Below are 19954 nucleotides of genomic sequence, written 5' to 3'. Positions count from 1 at the left end.
ACCATAGAAAGGGAACTAGATAAGGGGGGACTACTGTAAAATATATCTTTAAAAATATATATATATGTGTATATATATCTTTTAAAATATTTAATTTATTTATTTGACAGAGAGCTCAAGTGGCAGAGTGGCAGGCAGAGGGAGAGGGAGAAGCAGGCTCCCCACTGAGCAAGGAGCCTGATGCAGGACTCCATCCCAGGACCCAGGGATCATGACCTGAGCCAAAGGCAGATGCTTCACTGACTAAGCCACCCAGATGCCCGCCGCCCACCCCAAATATATCTTTTTGTTTTATTAAAGTGACCTCTACACCCAATGTAGGGCTCAAATTCATGACCTCGAAATCAAGAGTCACAGGTCCTTGTGACTGAGCCAGCCAGGACCCTGTAAAATATATCTTTAGTGAAGTTTATTGAAACAAAAATTACTTTCTTTAAAGATTTTATTTATTTGACAGGGAGAGATACCATGAGAGAGGGAGCAAAAGCAGGGGCAGAGGGAGAGGGAGAAGCTCCCTGCTCAGCTTGCTTGGTGTACTATCCCAGGACCCTGGGATCATGACCCAAGCTGAAGGCAGATGCTTAACGACTGAGCCACCCAGGTGCCCCTGAAAGAAAAATTAGACTTTGAAGCAGGATCATTGTTTCAATCACATTACCTCAACCGATTATATATATTTTTTCAACTTTAAATTCCTCTGGGAAATTGACAGGGGAAAATAATGATCAAAGTTTGGTTTCTCGGGGCGCCTGGGTGGCTCAGTGGATTAAGGCCTCTTGCCTTCAGCTCAGGTCATGGTCCCAGGGTCCTGGGATCAAGCCCCACATAGGGCTCTCTGCTCGGCAGGGAGCCTGCTTCCTCCTCTCTCTCCTTCTCTCTGCCTGCCTCTCTGCCTACTTGTGATCTCTGTCAAATAAATAAATAAAATCTTTAAAAAAATTTTTAAAAAAGCTTGGTTTCTCTTGGATTTTTATTCCTTATTTGTTTTGAACAGGTATCCTTCCATTATTTATTCATAAACTAAAGTTAACAAGTATTGGCCCATACAAAATATTTTTTATGCTGTTGTCATTAATTATGGTGAATATAGATTCTTGAAATCTCAAATTAAACAGAATAAGATTGGGATAAAAAAACCTCTGAGCAGACCAAATCTATTCAAAGCTAAATGGCCAGTTTATGTAAGTATTTGTTATAAGCAAATTAGTGGTTTGCAGGAATAGAACAGAAAAGAAAATCACCGACTTTCATCTAGATTTAAGGATTTTAATTTTGAGGCGCCGGGGTGGCTCAGTTGGTTAAGTGTCTGCCTTCAGCTCAGGTCATGATGTGAGGGTCCTGGAATGGAGTCCCTCATTGGGCTCCTTGCTCAGTGGGGAGCTTGCTTCTCCCTCTTCCACACTCCCTGCTTGTGCTCTTTCTCTGTCAAAAACATAAATAAATAAAATCTTTAAAAAAAAAAGAAATTGCAGTAAGATCTAATGATCTTATAAGAAAAAAAAAGATTTTAATTTTGGTTACAGTTAAAGAGACCAAGAGTGACTAATAAGTGCGCATTTATGCAACTCTGAAGGCCTTCAGAGATCTGACACCACTACAGGAAAGAAGAATTCAGAGGTGCTATTTATTATGAATTAGAGAGGCTTCGAACTCTTACATTCTATCCTTGTAGATTAACTCCTCACATTCCACTGAAGTTTTGGCCCTTTCTAGAAGTGCAGGTCTGTTCTGTGCAATTTCAACTGATTCCTGTCACACTAGCACTTGTGAGTGCAGCTTCAAATGTTAACTCCTTCATTGCTTGATTGAAGGATAGTTTAATGGCATGGGCAATGTGGGGCAATTATGCATTTAGCAGTGAAAGGGCTAAAGATTTATACTTATTATTAAATTCAAAGAGTACTCTATGCCAGAAAGTTTTGTTGAAAAGTAGAATCAGAAGGGACTTTCAAAGAGTACTCTATGCCAGAAAGTTTTGTTGAAAAGTAGAATCAGAAGGGACTTTCAGGATGTTGTCTTTTATGACTTCATGTTTTGATTACAGGAGAAAATACAGGACAGGATCAGCAGTAAGTTATAAGGAAAAGAACAGTGAGGATGACAGTCATTTGCAGAGATGACTGCAAAAGAGCTACATCAATTAATTTATAGGTTTCAGCCATTTAGTTCTTTCTGGATTCAGACCTTGTACCATATCCCAGGGGTTTTCAAACTTTAGCCTGCATCAGAACCACTTACAGGGCCTGTTAAAACACAGATTGTTGGGGCGCCTGGGTGGCTCAGTGGGTTAAAGCCTCTGCCTTCAGCTCAGGTCATGATCCCAGGGTCCTGGGATGAAGGCCCACATCGGGCTCGGCTCAGCTCGGGCTCTCTGCTCAGCAGGGAGCTTGCTTCCCTCTCTCTCTCTCTGCCTACTTATGATTTCTGTATGTCAAATAAATAAAATCTTAAACATACATACGCACACACACACACACACACACATTGCTGGGTCAAGCCCTAGAGTTTCTGATTCAGTAGGTTTGAGATGGGGCCCAATAATTTGCAATTCTAACAAGTTCCTAGCTGATGCAGATGCTGCTGGTCCCAGGACCATATTTTGAGAACAAGGTATCCATTCACCATGCAGTTAGCTTACTCGTCTATATATTTCAGGTTTTATTTATTTGAGAGAGAGAATGAGTGGGGAGGAGGGGCAAAGGGAGAGGAATCGGACTCCTCGCTGAGTGCAGAGCCCTAAGTGGGGTTCCATCCCAGGACTATGAGATCATGACCTGAGCTGAAGAGGATTAACTGACAGAGCCACACAGGTGCCCCCCGCCCTTTTTAAAAGATTTTATTTATTTATTTGACAGACAGAGATTTCAAGCAGGCAGAGAGGCAGGCAGAGAGAGAGGAGGAAGCAGGCTCCCCGCGGAGCAGAGAGCCCGATGCGGGGCTCGATCCCAGGACCCTGAGATCATGACCTGAGCTGAAGGCAGTGGCTTAATCCACTGAGCCACCCAGGTGCCCCAGGTGCCCCCTTTTTTAAATTAAGTAAACTCTATGCCCAGTTAGGCTTGAATTCACTATGTCAAGATCAAGAGTCACATGCTCTGTCTGCTAACTCAGCCAGGTACCCCGAAACTACTAACTTCTAACAACTACCACATTTACTCTATAATCTATAAACAAATTACAAATGACATAGTGAGAACATAGTTTATTTTTAAGATTTTAGTAATCTTTACACCCAACGTGGGGCTCGAACTCACAACCCCGAGATCAAGAGTCACATGCTCTACTGAGCCTGCCAAAGCACCCCAAGAACATAGTCTGAAAGCGTTCTTCTTTTTTTTTTTTTTAAGATTTATTTATTTATTTGACGGATAGAGATCACAAGTAGGGAGTGAGGCAGGCAGAGAGAGAGAGAGGAGGAAGCAGGCTCCCTGCCAAGCAGAGAGCCCGATGCGGGGCTCGATCCCAGGACCCTGGGATCATGACCTGAGCCGAAGGCAGAGGCTTAACCCACTGAGCCACCCAGGCGCCCCCGCGTTCTTATTATTTTTAAAGATTTTATTTATATGACAGAGAGAGGGTGCGTGCGTGCACACACTCTCGAGCATGGGGAGGGAGAGAGGGAGAAGCAAACCCCCCATTGAACAAGAATCCCAGTGTGGGACTCAGTCCCAGGTCCCTGTGATCATGACATGAGCCAAAGGCAGAGGGTTAACAACTGAGTTACCCAGGCATCCCTGAAAGTATTTTTAAGTATCAGTTCTTTTTTTTTTTTTTTAGGTTTTATTTATTTGTTTGACAGAGGGAGACACAGCAAGAGAAGGAACAGAAGCAGGGGGAGTGGGAGAGGGAAAAGCAGGCTTCCTCCTCAGCAGGACCCTGGGATCATGACCAGAACTCAAGGCAGACACTTAACGACTGAGCCACCCAGGCACCCCTTAAATATCAGTTCTGAGGGGCTTTATTTTCCCTAATCTTCAAATAGGGGAAAGGGCAATAAAGTTGACTTTAATCCTTATTTAGATGTCCATTAAAATTCAGCAACAGTAGAGAGTTTAAAATTCAATTTTTGTTAGAAAAATTCTAATCTGGCATAGGTACATAATAAGGTAACTACAGAAGAAATTACATGGTGCCTAGGATTTGTTCTAGAATATGCAAGCAAAAAAGGGGAGGGAAGGGGGGGAAATCCCAGATGAAACAAGATGAGCAAAATGTTATTTATTTATTGAATAGTTTTTATTTATATGACAGAGAAAGAGAGTGAGCACAAGCAGGGGGAGTGGCGGGCAAAGGGAGAGGGAAAAGCAGGCTCTTGTGGGGCTCGAGACAGACGCTTAACCCACTGAGCCACCCAGGTGCCCCCAAAATATTATTTATTGAAGCTGAATGAGGAATACCATGGAGTTAGCTATAATTTCCTTTCTACTTTTGTGTAAGTTTGAAAATTTCTGTAAGAGAAAGCTTTTTAAAAAAAATTTTTTGGTGCCCTCTCTGGGGCTTGAATTTCAAGAGAAAGTTTGAAAATTCACATCTTTATCAATATTCATTGAAAGTATAGTTGACATGAAGAAAGGTACGCTGCATTTAAATTTCTTGCTCATGATTTGTTATGGTGACTAATATCTCTTGGGAGAAATAGACCAATCTTTGTGGGGAGAGGGTAAGGTAAAATAGTTCTTATTTTTATACATTTAAAAAAACAGGCTTTTCATGTACTTACAGATTTCTATAAATTAATATGAAAACGGATGTCTTTTTTCTTTTAACAGGACATGTCTTGATGTGTACCTTAATGCCAGGCCCAATAGCAGAAAATATATTTAGGTTTCATTCTAGTATTTTTAAGAGGGCTATCTTATTTTTTCTAAGAAAGTAAAATAAATACAAAGGAATAAGATATCATTTTAAAGAATAGTACTTTATTGAATAAGTTTTATTCACAGAAAAATAAGCTTTGATAACTGCCAGATTATACAGTGGAAAGCTATTTTCTTTGTTTTCCATATTGATGGAAAGGTTTCTACTAAATGACAAAAGTCATAAAATTATATTCACAAATATAGCACTCTATCTGAAAACATTTCACGATTATTCACAGCACTAATACAATGACATAAGAATCCGTCATTCTGTCAGATTAAATATTAACAGTAATGAAAAAAATGCAAAATCTTCTAACCAAAAGTACATTAAAGCCTTTGTTACATCAAATTGAAAAACGCGTATTTGTTAGTAAATATAGGAAAAATGACAAAATATACTTATATAGTAATTTTAAACGTTGCATTAATGATACACAATAAGAACGCAGGAAATGCCAAAAAAAACCCTCTATGCATATCTGCACACTTCAGTCTTCAAAATAGAATCTTACCACCCAAAACATTAACGTAGTATTGTACAATTTGAAGATATATGTATTTAAGATTGTCCTACTGTATTAGTCATAAAGTGTCATTTAATATGTAGTGAAAGTTATGCTATAAAAGAAAGAATAGTTGAAAAAATAAACATCTGAGACCTCCCAGGAGAGGTAACTTGAAGTTTTTCACTTTCAAACCATGTGTCAGTCTGGGCTGCCACTAATTAGCTAGATAGCTTTGAATAAATCATTCACCTTTGAGCCTCAGTTGTCTCACCTGTAAAATGAGGGGGAAGAATCAGATAGTCCTCTAAGGTCACTTCTGGCTCTGAACTCTAGGATTCTAGTATGCCACTAGTGAAATTCACATTGTGCTAAGTGAGTAAGAGTCAAATTGACACTGATGATGAAAGTAGGAATAAGCCAATTGTTTCTATTAGGAAAACTCACTGAATTCGATAAAAATAGTTAAGATTTAAAAGAGGAACTTAAATATTTTTAAGGACCTGACCCATTTATTATAATTTACATCTTAACTATGAGAGCTGCCAAAAAAAGATGAGTAAGAGTCACCGAACGAGTTATCATCTAAGTCTTAGCCCAAATTTCCAGTCAAGGCAAACCCCTGAAGGGTTAGCGAGTGCGCTGGGAAGGGAATGAACATTTGTAGCAAGTATCTGACATCCAGGGTCTCCCTGAATTCTCCTGATTTTATAAGACAGTTATTATTCTTATTTCAGAGATAAAGAAATAGCTCTCTCTTTTAAAAAGCAGACTTGGATAAAAATAACTACATCTGTCAACAATCCCCTCCTGTTTTCTTATTTCTCTAATGGAAATGAAAAACCTACCCCATTTTTCCCACTCCTCCACCCCTTCCCTACTCAACCCCTGGGGAATCAGGAAATAAAACAATGATTTGGGCCTAAAGAGTACAATACACGCACCTAATGCTGCGGTGGTAGTCTCCATTCAGAGAGTTCAAAATACCAGTTTTATCCACTCAAATGAAAACAGGAAAAAAAAAAAAAGCCTACCAAAATTTAAATAATGTAACCGCAAAAAACGAAAGATCATAGTTAGGCAGGGCCAAATCCCATTATATACACCCATCACACCGACCCTACCCCATCTTAGCCCTTAACCAAAGGGGGGAAAAAAACCCCAAGAAACCCAAACCTAGCAGGAAAGGCAATACAAAGCCGTTAATTAATAAACTGGAGTTTACTTTATAAACATGAAACCCATTTTTCAAAAATTAAAACAAGGCTTTTGATCAGCACACCAAATTATTATGAATAAAGAGAACTACTTATTACCAAACAACCTGACTCTTCACATGACTAAAACGTAGTAAAATAGGTGGTGACTTAGAAATCTTTAAAGTGAACTTTCTAACAGAAAAGGAATGTCTACATGTAGATATGAAGAACTATTTTGGGAAAGGAGGAGGCGCAGATTTGGATCTGATTATATTTTGACCTTGCAAGTAATCATTTTTTGCACAACTAGATGGAAAGGATCCAGTGCTTTTTGTAGTGAGAACACAGACAAACACTGGTAAGTCTTAAAAAAAATGTGATTAGAAGTTGGAGTGCTGAGTGATTTCAGAACCTGAAGCAACAGCATTTCTAAACAATTCTTAAAATAAACTTGTTATCCACATCAGCTTCATGCATTACATTTCACAACTCATGGGGAGAAAAAAGGTCTTTCTTAACTCTAAACATTCAAGTTTTAAAAGAAGAGTTTTAATGAACTGAGGCTCCCAGAACAGGAAAAGCCTTATGTTAAAATAATTCAGTCCTTGGCCAACAACTAGATTGAATTAACTACCTGACTTGGAGCTGACATGTTCTGGAAAACACATTTAAGAACCTTTAACACTTTTCTCCCCTTGTAATTTAAATTCAAAGCATAGACTATATAAGTAAAAGTTAACTTAACGAAATTTAACTAAACCTAAGTGGAAGTGCAAAGGTAAAGAACTGAGAGTTTACACCATAAAACAAGACAGCCCCCCAACCAGGGCGGTCATTATTTAATTTAAAAAGTTCTCATTTAAATTCGCAATGCTTTAAATGACTGCCACTAAAACAGTCATTCACAGAGGTGAGGAGAACATGACAATATTCTTTCTCATAGAAAATACAATGAAAATAGGATTTTTAAGTTTCACTCTCAAATGTTTCTCTGCAGTAAAATGCCTCACTCACCTCTATTGACACGTTGGTTTAAGAATCTTTTATGCAAACCCTGGGTGTTGTATGAAGCACTTTTAAACTTCTATTTTTTAATCTCTACTGACTCTTATTCAAGTTTTATTTTCTTTTTAGTATTTAAACAAGTATTCTCATTTTCTTGTCAATATTTTGTAATTTCCAAGAGATTTTAAGGATCTTGAGAGAACATTTATTTCAGAAGTACCTACTACTACTACTAGTCAAGGAAACAAAACAATTTAGGTAAAGACTTGACATTTTGTCCTATATACATCTTAATTATCCAAACAGTAAAAACGCACATGAAACTTTAAGATACAAGATGATATGAGAATCTCAACATGGAAAGCTGTCGCTATAACTACAAGCAGTGTACAAACATGCTTCTACTTTTTCCTACATAAGCTGACAGATGTTTAAAATACTGGGTTAACAAAGATCTTTTAGTAAAGTGACTTAGGCAGGCTTAAACTAGCAAGGATTAAGGATGAATCCTTACTAATTAATTGGAAGATCTGAGACATATTTTATATTTCATTTTACAAAATCAGGAATATTTATTTTGAAACAATAGAAGACATGGTCTACCTGTCAGAAAACTACCACTCAGAAATATTTTTCATCCACAAAAGCAGGAAAAACAAAAAAACATTTAAATTTCACATTGGCACCAAAAAGGTTAACTGCTCTGCCTTCTTGGATTAGAAAAACTAAAGCTGAGCAATAAGTAGTTTTGCAGGCGTTTGAACATGCCTAAGCCTTTAAATCAGTAAAATACTTTTTAAAAATTCTGATTACAAAATTAATACATACTTACAAAAATCCAAACAGAATAAAATGAAAAAAGTAGAAAGTGAAAGGCCCCTGCAACCCTCCCTCTGGGCCCTACCCTCCCCCCACCAAGAGAAACCACATTTAACAGTTTGGTGCTTTATCGATCCAAATTTTTTGTTCTATACATATACAAAACACACACACCTTCATCTGACTCATTCTATACACAGTGTTTTGCCACTTTAGCTTACACTTAATATATCTTTGACATCTTTCCATGTCAGTACATGTTGGCTAGATGGTATTCTATCCTTAAATACCCTTTTAACAATGGCAAAATAATTTTTTACAATCACCCATCCAAGCACGTGTGTCTAATTTTAAAAGAGAATGGACAAAATACTAAAACACAAAGACAAACATCTAAAAATAATCTCTATCTTTCCACCAGTGTGGAACAGTTCATTCCTTTTCACACAAAACAAATTATGTGATTGGGGAGATTAACTCTAATCTCCACGTTTACAAAGAATGCTCCATTTGTTAAGCCTCTATGAAAAGAATGAAAAATTCAGCTGATTAATTCACTTACACTTAGAAACTAAGTTAGTGTACTACAAATACACATTGTGATCAGTTACAGTATGATGCTTCTTAGTTTAATTTCAATTAAATAAGAGTTAAAAAAAAACATATACAACATATCTAATATCCCCCAAAATCCAGAAATTCAAATTTTAGATTACGAACTAGAACATTGTAGTTTACATTTTGTCTACTTGGTAGCAAATGCTAATGGCATTGAATGCTGATTACTTAAAGTCAGTTCACATCACACACTCAATCAGGGTTAATGACAAGAACATAATGCGCCTAACTGTAGAGTTAGAGTAAGACATAAAATTTTTTAAGACATAAAAATTTTCTGCTTGAAAGTAATGACTGTGTAGCACATGGGACATTTGTCAACTGCTTCAGCACATTGTTTACAAGTGACCAGATGTCCACAAGGAATGAAAACCACAGCAATATTTCTATCCATACAGATTTTGCAAAGCTTCTCCTCTTGCAGGAGCCTCAGCTGCTCTTCAGCACTAATCTCTGCACAAAGAGAAAAGAAATGTGTTAATTTTTTACTTTCTTAGTTGCTGAAAAGTACTGAAACAACGTGAACCCCTACTATGTGCCAGGTGCTAGGCAAGGGCCAGGAGACAGGATGACTCACACATGACACCTGCTCTTAAGCAGCTCGCAGGCTAGAGAAGGACGTGAGCTGAGGCTATGGAGGGAAGCACAAAGTACAAAGTGGTTAAGTGCTATAATAAAGTTATGTACAAAGTGCTTGGGGAATGAGATGAGAGAAACAGTTCTTCTGTTCAGATGAGGTGGGAAAGGCTTCTCAGGTTGGCAGCTGCAGGGTGTGGGGGATGGGGGAAGAGGTGGAGTGACATTTAAACATGGCCAGCAACTTGCCAGATAGAGAAGCCAGGGTTAGGTAAAATGAAGTGACATATGGAAAGGGCATGACTCACTCCAGAAATGGAGGGATGGATCTGAGGACACTTCTGAAGTGGGACTTCTAGGATTTGGTGACTGACCACATGTGATGGATAAGGAAAAAAGAGGAACCAGAGTTGATTTTAAGATTTCTAGTGTGGCGGGGCGCCTGGGTGACACAGTGGGTTAAAGCCTCTGCCTTCGGCTCAGGTTGTGATCCCAGGGTCCTGGGATCGAGCCCCACATCGGGCTCTCTGCTCAGCAGGCAACCTGTTTCCCCCTCCTCTCTCTCTCTGCCTGCTTCTCTGACTACTTGTGAACTCTCTATCAAATAAATACATTTAAAAAATCTTAAAAAAAAGATTTATAGTGTGGCTACAAGGGGATGGTGATGCCAAAAGGAAATATTGGTTTGGCATTTTTCAAGTTGTTTTTGAGGTGTCTGCAGGGCATCTGTATATAAATGTCATTGGACAGTCACGTCTTGAGATCAGGAGAAGTTAGGGCTAGAAAAATAGATTTGGGTAACATTAGCATATAGGTGGCACTAAAGTACTTGTTTAATTCAGCCTTTCCCAAACTAGGTTTTGAGGTGTTAACAAATACATCACAAAAATGTGTTTCATGGTCAAACAAAACAATGATGACAGGGGTACTTGGGTGGCTCAGTTGGTTAAGTGTCCCACTCTTGATCTCAGCTCAGATCTCGATCTCATGGTTGTGAATTCAAGCCCTGTGCTGGGCTCCACACTGCACGTGGAGTCTACTTAAAAAAAAAAAAAGAACTATAATGACAACATCAATAATGGCAGCAGTTAACAGTAATACAGCACTTATTGTTACGTGCCAGGCACTATTCTAAAGGCATTACATATTTTAACAATCTTTGTAGACCAGTGGTTTCCAAATGTGGCCTCACGTGGGAATCACTTGGGGCATTTTAAAAAAAAAAGATTTATTTATCTATTTCTGAGAGTGGGGGAGGGGCAGCAGGAGAGAATCTTCAGAGTCCCTAGGCACTCTGGGGCTCCATCACGGGACCCATGAGATCATGACCTGAGTCAAAACCAAGAGTTGGATGCTTGGGGCGCCTGGGTGGCTCAGTGGGTTAAAGCCTCTGCCTTCGGCTCAGGTCATGATCCCAGGGTCCTGGGATCAAGCCCCGCATAGGGCTCTCTGCTCTGCAGGAAGCCTGCTTCCTCCTCTCTCTCTGCCTGCCTCTCTGCCTAGTTGTGATTTCTCTCTGTTAAATTAATAAAATATTAAAAAAAAAAAAAAGACTTGGATCCTTAACTGAGCAACTTGGGCGCACTTGGGCATTTTTTAAAATGATCTATTGCTATGCCCCATTCACTAAATCTAAAATTTCTCCGTTTTTTTTTGTTGTTGTTCCAAAATTAAAATATGCAAAATAAAGAAGATATGGTTTTATACAACAACAACAATTTCTGGGATTACACACACTGGCTTGGGAACCACTGCTATGAAGTACAGGTCCTTACAGTACAGTGTATATCCCCTCTTAGAAAGTCACATTTAACTACAAAGTTCCTTTTTTTTTTTTTTTTTTTTTTTGCTCCCTTTTCATGGCATCCCCTTTAACATCCTGGGGAACACTGTTCTGTTTTGTTTTTTTTTTTTAAAGATTTTTATTTATTTATTTATTTATTTGACAGAGATCACAAGCAGGCAGGCAGAGCGCCTGAGGGAAGCAGGCTCCCTACTGAGCAGAGACCCACCCCCCCCCCTCCGCAATGTGATGTCGGGCTTGATGCTACACCCTGATATCATGACCTGAGCCAAAGGCAGAGGCTTAACCCACTGAGCCACCCAGGGGCCCTAGAACACTGTTTGAAAACAAGTTTGGGAAACAGTAGTTGAGTTTTGTTCAACAAATATTTACTGAACACTTAACTAGGTTCTAGGAACTTGAGATACAACAACTAGCAAATACAAAGGCCCTAGGCCCCTAATCGTTCATAAACAAGTGAGAAACACAAGTAGAAAGGAAATTATAATAGAATGTAATGATAAGGGTAATTACAATATGTTATAAAGAACACAGGAAAGGTGTAAATGTGCATGTACACATGAACAGAAGGCCTCTTGGAGGAAATTATAGTTAAACTGGGTCCTAGAGGAGGAGGAGGAGTTAACTAGGAAAGATGGAGGGGGAATCCTGGGGTACAGAGGCAGTGGGAGAAGAGTGTTCTGGGCAGAGGAAACGGTATAGGCAGGCTCTGAGGGGAGAGACAGAACCAGGACTACAAGTACACCGGTAAGCCTTGGGGAGAGACACAGCATGACTTGAGGCTACAGAAGATCAGCAGGTGCCCCATCATGGAAGATTTGGCAACCCACCTAAAGGAGTTTGGACTTGATCCTAAGGACCCTGGGGGCCAGTAAAGGGTATTAACCTGGAGAGAGATAGGAGGAGATTTGTGCTTTGTTTTTTTTTTAATTCTTTTTTTTTTAAATATTTTATTTGACAGAGAGAAATCACAACTAGGCAGAGAGGCAGGCAGAGAGAGAGGAGGAAGCACTCTCCCTGCAGAGCAGAGAGCCCGATGCGGGGCTCGATCCCAGGACCCTGGGATCACGACCTGAGCCGAAGGCAGAGGCTTTAACCCACTGAGCCATCCAGGCGCCCCGAGATTTGTGCTTTGGAAAGGTATGCCTGACCAGGGTGGAGAGGAAGTATTATTTAATCTCTTTCTTCTTAAAAAGCAACCTCATGGGCATAATCAAAACTGTAAGCTCCTGTAAGCTCAAACATGGACTGCACCGGAGATAAGATAAAGCACCTGTCCTCAAGAAGCTTCATCTCAGGTGCTGGACAGAAAAGGAAAACCGTTCTAAAACAATGTTACGAATGCTCTCATAGCAGCACGCCTAGAGAAGAGGGAGCTCCGGACTCTGATGTGGGTACTGAGGAAAGCTTCAAAGAATGACCTCTAAGTGGAACCTTGAAGGATGAGTTCACAAGATGGATTTAGAGGACTGGGGGTGGAGTGGCGAATAAGAGTAGGTACACAGACAGGGAAAAGGCAGCTGGGGTGAAAGTAACAATGGAAGTAAAGAGATGGCACTCTACACTGATTTGTCTCATATGAAAGCATTTAACCGGGGCGCCTGGGTGGCTCAGTGGGTTAAAGCCTCTGCCTTCGGCTCAGGTCATGATCCTAGGGTCCTGGGATCGAGCCCCGCATCGGGCTCTCTGCTCCGCGGGGAGCCTGCTTCCTCCTCTCTCTCTGCCTGCCTCTCTGCCTAGTTGTGATTTCTCTCTGTCAAATAAATAAAATATTTAAAAAAAAAAAAAAAAAAAGAAAGCATTTAACCAAGAAAGTTAGAATCAAGTACATACTCATGACCCCCCATAAGGAGGAAAATAATTAAGAAATTTCCACATGAGGGCGCCTGGGTGGCTCAGTGGGTTAAGTCTCTTAGCATCCTGGGATGGAGCGCTACATCTACATCGGGCTCTCTGCTCAGCAGGGAGCCTGCTTCTCCTCTATCTCTGCCTGCCTCTCTGCCTACTTGTGATCTCTCTGTCAAATAAATAAATAAAATCTTTAAAAAAAAAGAAATTTACACATGACTTTTAGATGTGATGCTCCAATGAGTAAAAATGAAAACTGGACCTAGAAAGGTCAAGTTTAATAGAGACAGAAAGCAGAATGGCGATTCTGGGCTGGGGGAGGGGAAATAAGGATGTGTTGGGGGAATAAGGATGTTGTTTAATGGGGACAGTTTCAGTTGTTTAAATATAAAGAGTTGTGGAGGGTGCCTGGGTGGCTCAGTGGGTTAAAGCCTCTGCCTTCGGCTCAGGTCATGATCCCGGGGTCCTGGGATCGAGTCCCTCATCAGGCTCTCTGCTTGGCAGGGAGCCTGCTTCACCCTCTCTCTGTCTGCCTGCCTCTCTGCCTACTTGTGATCTTTGTCTGTCAAATAAATAAAAAAAATCTTAAAAAAATAAGAGTTGTGGAGACTGGCTGCACAACTGTAAATGTACTTAACACTACTGAACTGTACACTTGAAACATTTTTTTAAGAGGATTTAGATTTTATTTATTTATTTGACAGACAGAGATCCCAAGTAGGCAGAGAGGCAGGCAGAGAGAGAGAGGGGAGGAGCAGGCTGTCCGCAGAGCAGAGAGCCCGATGCGGGGCTCGATCCCAGAATTAAGTAAATTAAATTAAGTAAACTCTATGCCCAGTTAGGCTTGAATTCACTATGTCAAGATCAAGAGTCACATGCTCTGTCTGCTAACTCAGCCAGGTACCCCGAAACTACTAACTTCTAACAACTACCACATTTACTCTATAATCTATAAACAAATTACAAATGACATAGTGAGAACATAGTTTATTTTTAAGATTTTAGTAATCTTTACACCCAACGTGGGGCTCGAACTCACAACCCCGAGATCAAGAGTCACATGCTCTACTGAGCCTGCCAAAGCACCCCAAGAACATAGTCTGAAAGCGTTCTTCTTTTTTTTTTTAAGATTTTATTTATTTATTTGACAGATAGAGATCACAAGTAGGGAGTGAGGCAGGCAGAGAGAGAGAGAGGAGGAAGCAGGCTCCCTGCCAAGCAGAGAGCCCGATGCGGGGCTCGATCCCAGGACCCTGGGATCATGACCTGAGCCGAAGGCAGAGGCTTAACCCACTGAGCCACCCAGGCGCCCCTCTGATACTATTTTTAGAAGACCATTTACAGGGCTATTCTCTGTCACATAGCCATTGGGATAAAGCTAGTACTGAATCTAGGATTTCTCAGTAAGCAACAGTAACAGTGTAGTTTTTCTAATAACTTCCACCCACTTTACCTCAGTTAGGCCCATCTTCTCTTCTGGATAGAATTAAGAAGAGTCTTAGTGCCAGTCTTTACTCATCAGCCCTTGGTAAGAGGAATAGGCAGTAGCCCTAGTGTGAGAAGATAGCCTGTATCAGTTAACCTCCCTCTCAATTTAATGAGACCAAGGAGACAACTGATGTTCCAACTCTTGCTTCTGAGGGCTGCCATTTGCTCAGGCCTTCCTTCCCACACCATCCTAGTTTGTAGTCTCTCTGGTAACAAGAACGCCCATCGACTCCTGTTGGATAGAAAACAGACACTCCCTAAAGTACTCTGTCCCTTGTTCTCTTCCTACTGCAACCCACTAAATCATCCTGTTGCTGACAATACCTTCAGGTATAAAAACACCTTATCGTCAAACTTGAGTTGTGGTTAAGATTCAGGAAAAAATGATATGGTCACTTGTATTTCTATCGTAGCAGAAAGAAGACCAAGTCAGTGGTTCATTTTACCACTGCCAGGACAAGTGGAGCTATTCCCGGTTTTATTTTTTTTAAAGGTTTTATTTATTTATTTGAAAGAGAGTGAGAGAGAGAACATGAGAGGACAGAAGGTCAGTGGGAGAAGCAGATTCCCCGCTGAGCAGGGAGCCCAATGCAGTACTTGATCTCGGGACTCCAGGATCATGACCTGAGTGGAAGGCAGTTACTTAACCAACTGAGCCACCCAGGCGCCCCTATTACAGGTTTTAAATAAATGCCTATTTAGGAAAAGAACAGTATGCTTTCTGTTGAATGTTTTATATCAACTGAAGTAACTTTAAAAAATCACTTACACTGTTTTGTGACTGATTAATTATGTGAATAATGTTTTAGAAGCACTGGAAATAACTTAAAAATCAAAAGGGTGTATTCATATTTTAATTTTTATTTTTTTTTTAAGTAAGCCGTACACTCAATGTAGAGCTTGAACTCATAACCCTGAGATTAAGAGTCACCAGCTCTTCTGACTGGGCCAGCCAGGAGCTCCAAAAGGGTCTTTAATGTAAAAAAAAAAAAAAAAAAAAAAAGTAAAACTTTTAGATTTATTAGCACTGGGAGAATTTTCAATCTTTGCGAGAGGTCAAGAGCTCAAAGAATAATGACTATAACAACGTACCTCAGTACCCAAAATTACTCATAGTTTGAAATGTACTCACAGTTTGCCAAGCAAATATCAAAGAGTTGCTTTCATCCTCTTTTTTTTAAAAAGATTTTATTTATTTATTTGACAGCGATCACAAGTAGGCAGAGAGGCAGGCAGAGCGGGGGAGAGAGAGAGAGAGAGAAAGAATGAACGCAGGCTCCCTGCTGGGCAAAGAGCCTGATGTGGCGCTGGATCCCAGGACCCTGAGATCTGGACCTGAGCCGAAGACAGAGGCTTAACCCACTGTGCCACCCAGGTACCCCAAGTCGCTTTCATCCTTAAAGAAGGAACTTACATTTTTTTAAAAGATTTTATTTATTTAATGTCAGACAGAGATCACAAGTAGGCAGAGAGACAGGCAAAGAGAGGGGAGGAAGCAGGCTCCCTGCTGAGCAGAGAGCCCGAAGCCAGGCTCGATCCCAGGACCCTGAGATCATGACCTGAGGCGAAGGCAGAGGCTTTAACCCACTGAGCCACCCAGGCACCCCAGGAACTTACATTTTTTACCTCTTGTTCCTAAAAAGAGTATATGCTTCCCTTGCACATTATTTTTTTAAAAGATTTTATTTATCTATTTGACAGAGAGAAAGACAAACAGAAAGAGAGGCAGAGCAGAGTGAGAGGGGAAGCAGGCTCCCTGCCGAGTAGAGAGCCCCATGCGGGACTCGATCCCAGGACCCTGGGATCATGACCTGAGCCGAAGGCAGAGGCTTAACCCACTGAGCCACCCAGGCGCCATCCCTTGCACATTATTTAATGCAATTTTTAGGGGCACCTGGCTGGCTCAGTCAACAGACCATTCGACTCTCGAACTCAGGGTTGTGAGTCTAAGCCTTGGGTTGGGCATGGAGTCTACTTAAAAAAAAAGTTTAATACACTTTCCATGTATGATTTACAGTACCTGGGTGCCACTCATTCAAGCTCTATTTAATAATATGGTGTGTTTACAGGTTTACATCGCATGAAGAGTTGCAGAACACTCTAAATCCATTTCAATTAAAAAACTTACAGATTCCACATATAATCATAAAAGCCTTCACTGTTCTTTATCTAAACTAAGACACAAACCCACACCTAAATAAATCAGGCATGCCTGGGTGGCTCAGTCAGTTAAGTGTCCAACTCTTCTTTTCTTTTTTTTAAAGATTTATTTTTTCTAGAGAGAGACAGAAGGGGGAAAGGCAGAGGGAGAGAATCCTCAAGTGGACTCCCCACCCAGCGCAGAGCCTGATCCCACAACCCATGAGATCACGACCTGAGTTGAAGAGTTGGATGCTTAACCAACTGAGCTACCTAGGCATCCCAGCATCTAACCCTTGATTTCAGCTCAGGTCATGATCTCAGGGTCATGGGCTCAAGCTCCGCAAAGGTTCCATGCTCAGTGGGGAATCTGCTTGAGATTCTCTTTTTCCCTCTCCCTCTATCCCCTCCCCCAGCAATATCTCTAAAATAAATAGGTAAATCATTACAAAAATAAAACAAAATTACTAAACTAGTGGATCTTACTTGAATACCAATTAGGACAAATCAACTGTTACGAATGTTTCAAGACAATGGGAAAAATTAAAACCAACTGATTTTCAAATGATATTATGGAATTACTGATAATTTTGTTAAGTGTGGTAACAGTATGTTATAGAATAAATGTATCCACTCAAAAATTCCTATGAAGCCCTAAACACCCAATGTGATGGGACTCACAGATGGGCCCTCTGGGAGGCAGGTCATTAAAATTCAGATGAGGTCATAAGGGTGGGACCTGTTCATTATGAAATCAGTATCTTTTTTTCCTTTTCTTTCTTTCTTTCCCTTTATTATGTATGTATTTTTATTTTCATTTATTTTAAAGACTTTATTTTTAAGTAATTTCTACACATAATGTGGAGCTTCAACTCATAATCCCAAGATCAAGAGCTGCATGATCTACTAAGTCAGCCAGATGTCCTATGGAATCAGTGTATTTAGAAGAGGAAAAGAGACCAGAGTGCTCTGCCTTTACAGAGAGAAAGCAGCCATCTGCAAGCCGGGAAGGAACCAAATATGCCAGCACCTTGATCCTGGCTCCCCAGAAATGTGAGAAGTAAGTGTCTGTTGTTTTAAGTCTGTGGTATTCTGTTAGAGCACTCTGAGCATAGTTTAAGTTACTGCTTAACACGACAAAATTACATTAAGAAAAATCCTTATCTGTTGGGTATATATTGAAGTATTTATAGGTAAATGATATATGGGATACCTGGAATTTTCTTTGAAATACCACAGCAAAAAATGTTGGGGGAAAAATGAAACAAGATTGGAAAATTGCTGATAATTACTGAATCTGGTTTATGGGTACATGAGGGTTCACTGTACTTTCTCCAATTTTGACTTTTTAAAAAATTTTTTATTAACAGAAAGCTTTTTAAAAACATTTTATTTATTTGATAGAGTGAGCACAAGTAGGCAGAGCTAGAGACAGAGGGGGAGGAGAAGCAGGTTTCCCGCCAAGCAGAGGACCCCATGGGGGCTTGATACCAGGATTCTGGGATCATGACCTGGGCTGGATCATGACCTGGGCTGGAGGCAGAAGCCCAACTGACTGAGCCACCCGGGTGCCCATAACAGAACGTTTTTAAAAAAAAAATGTTTATCCCAAGGGGGATGTGAGAAGGAATAAAATGAATGGGCCACAGTCATATAAGATAACGATCCATAATGAAGTACTATTAGGTGTTTCTTGCTTTTTAAAAATAAAAACAGCCATGCATACCTTTTTGCAATGAAGTTTGGCTTGATTCATCTTGTGTACTGTCTTTCTGAGCACTCACTAAATCTGCAACCAGAATCTCAAGTGATGTATAGTTGCTCCCAGATGTCTGAATTTTTTCCTCCATTATTTTCTTAATGTCCTTGAAATTGAATCCCATTCGTAGAGCCTCTTGTAACATAGGATTTTGGAAGATGGCATCATCTGAAATAAAAATTGGTGAGGAAAAAGAACACAGAGTTTAAACAATTATTTTCATTAACACAACTCAACAGCAAAGTACAGTTAAGAAGAAAAAGGTACGCAGCAAGAAAATTAAAAAAAAGTCAGAGCTACTCTAGGGTAAGATTTTAAAATACTTAAGCCGTGAAGAATCAGAATCTTATAATCATTGAAAATATGGTATTATTTTGTAGCACTATGAATTCAGATTAGATGCTTTAAAGACTAAAGAAAGTGCAAGATTAGGTAAAACCGAGAAGATAAAGTTAAGTGCTTCAAGAATCAGATTTTTTTTTTCAAATCAGCTGTACTCATTAACAGCTAACCTAGGTACTTAAGAGTAGATGTCTTTCCCAAGTCACTAGCAATTATATTGGAAAAATCATGGGAAATAGGGGGAATTTGCAGTCTGTGACCTTGAATGTGTGAGTTTCCTATCTCTGAGACTTAGTTTCTGCAGCCGAGGGGGGAGAACTAAATAAGGAAACAAAATGAATAGAAATTCACTGTAATGGTACTCGAAGTAGAAATACAGGTTATGAATGGAACTGCTGAAAGAGGAGACTTACACCCTCTGATTCATCAATTCTACTTGAGTACTAAAAATAAGTACAAAGGTCCACCAAAAAAAAAAAAAAAAAAAAGATCCACCAAAGACATACACAAGAATATTCATAGCAGTGTCATTTGTAAGAGCCTCAAACTGGAAACAACTTGAACATCTATCACCAGGTGAATGGGTACGTAAACGGTGGTATACTCGAACACTACACAGCAACAAGAAAATTGAACTTCTGCCACAGACAACATAATGAATCTCACAGATCTGATGAACAAAACGTCATCATAATGATGAACCAGAGACAAAAGAATATACCACATGATTACATTTATTGGATGTTCAAGACTAATCTATGGTGGGGTTTCTGGGTGGCTCTGGTCATGATCCCAGGGATCAAGCCCTGAATCGGGCTCCTTGCTTGGCCGGAAGCCTGCTTCTCCCTCTCCCATCACCCCCTGCTTGTGTCCCCTCTCTCACTGTGTCTCTGTCAAATAAATAAAATCTTAAAAACACAGAAGTCAGAACATAACTTGGGGGTAGATGTTGATTGGGAAAGGGGCCTGAAGGAGTTTCTGGCATGGTGGGA

General features: G+C 40.1%; 1 protein-coding gene across 3 annotated transcripts in view; it reads right to left on the bottom strand.

The window, feature by feature from the left end:
* Positions 1-4899: 4899 nt before the first annotated feature.
* Positions 4900-19954, bottom strand: part of LOC123934829 (X-linked inhibitor of apoptosis) — a 60885-nt gene continuing 45830 nt past the window's right edge. For all 3 annotated transcript variants that reach the window (XM_045994956.1, XM_045994957.1, XM_045994955.1), the window contains exons 6-7: positions 18588-18788; positions 4900-9459 (exon numbers count right to left, since the gene is read on the bottom strand). In XM_045994956.1, coding sequence (XP_045850912.1) covers positions 9266-9459; positions 18588-18788 — 395 coding nt within the window. In that variant the 3' untranslated portion in view covers positions 4900-9265. The remainder of the gene's footprint in view (positions 9460-18587; positions 18789-19954) is intronic.

The sequence above is a fragment of the Meles meles genome, chromosome X, assembly GCF_922984935.1.
Source record: "Meles meles chromosome X, mMelMel3.1 paternal haplotype, whole genome shotgun sequence".
Classification (NCBI taxonomy): Eukaryota; Metazoa; Chordata; class Mammalia; order Carnivora; family Mustelidae; genus Meles; species Meles meles.
Note: the sequence above shows the minus strand (reverse complement) of the source record. Positions and strands in the feature narration are given on the sequence as shown.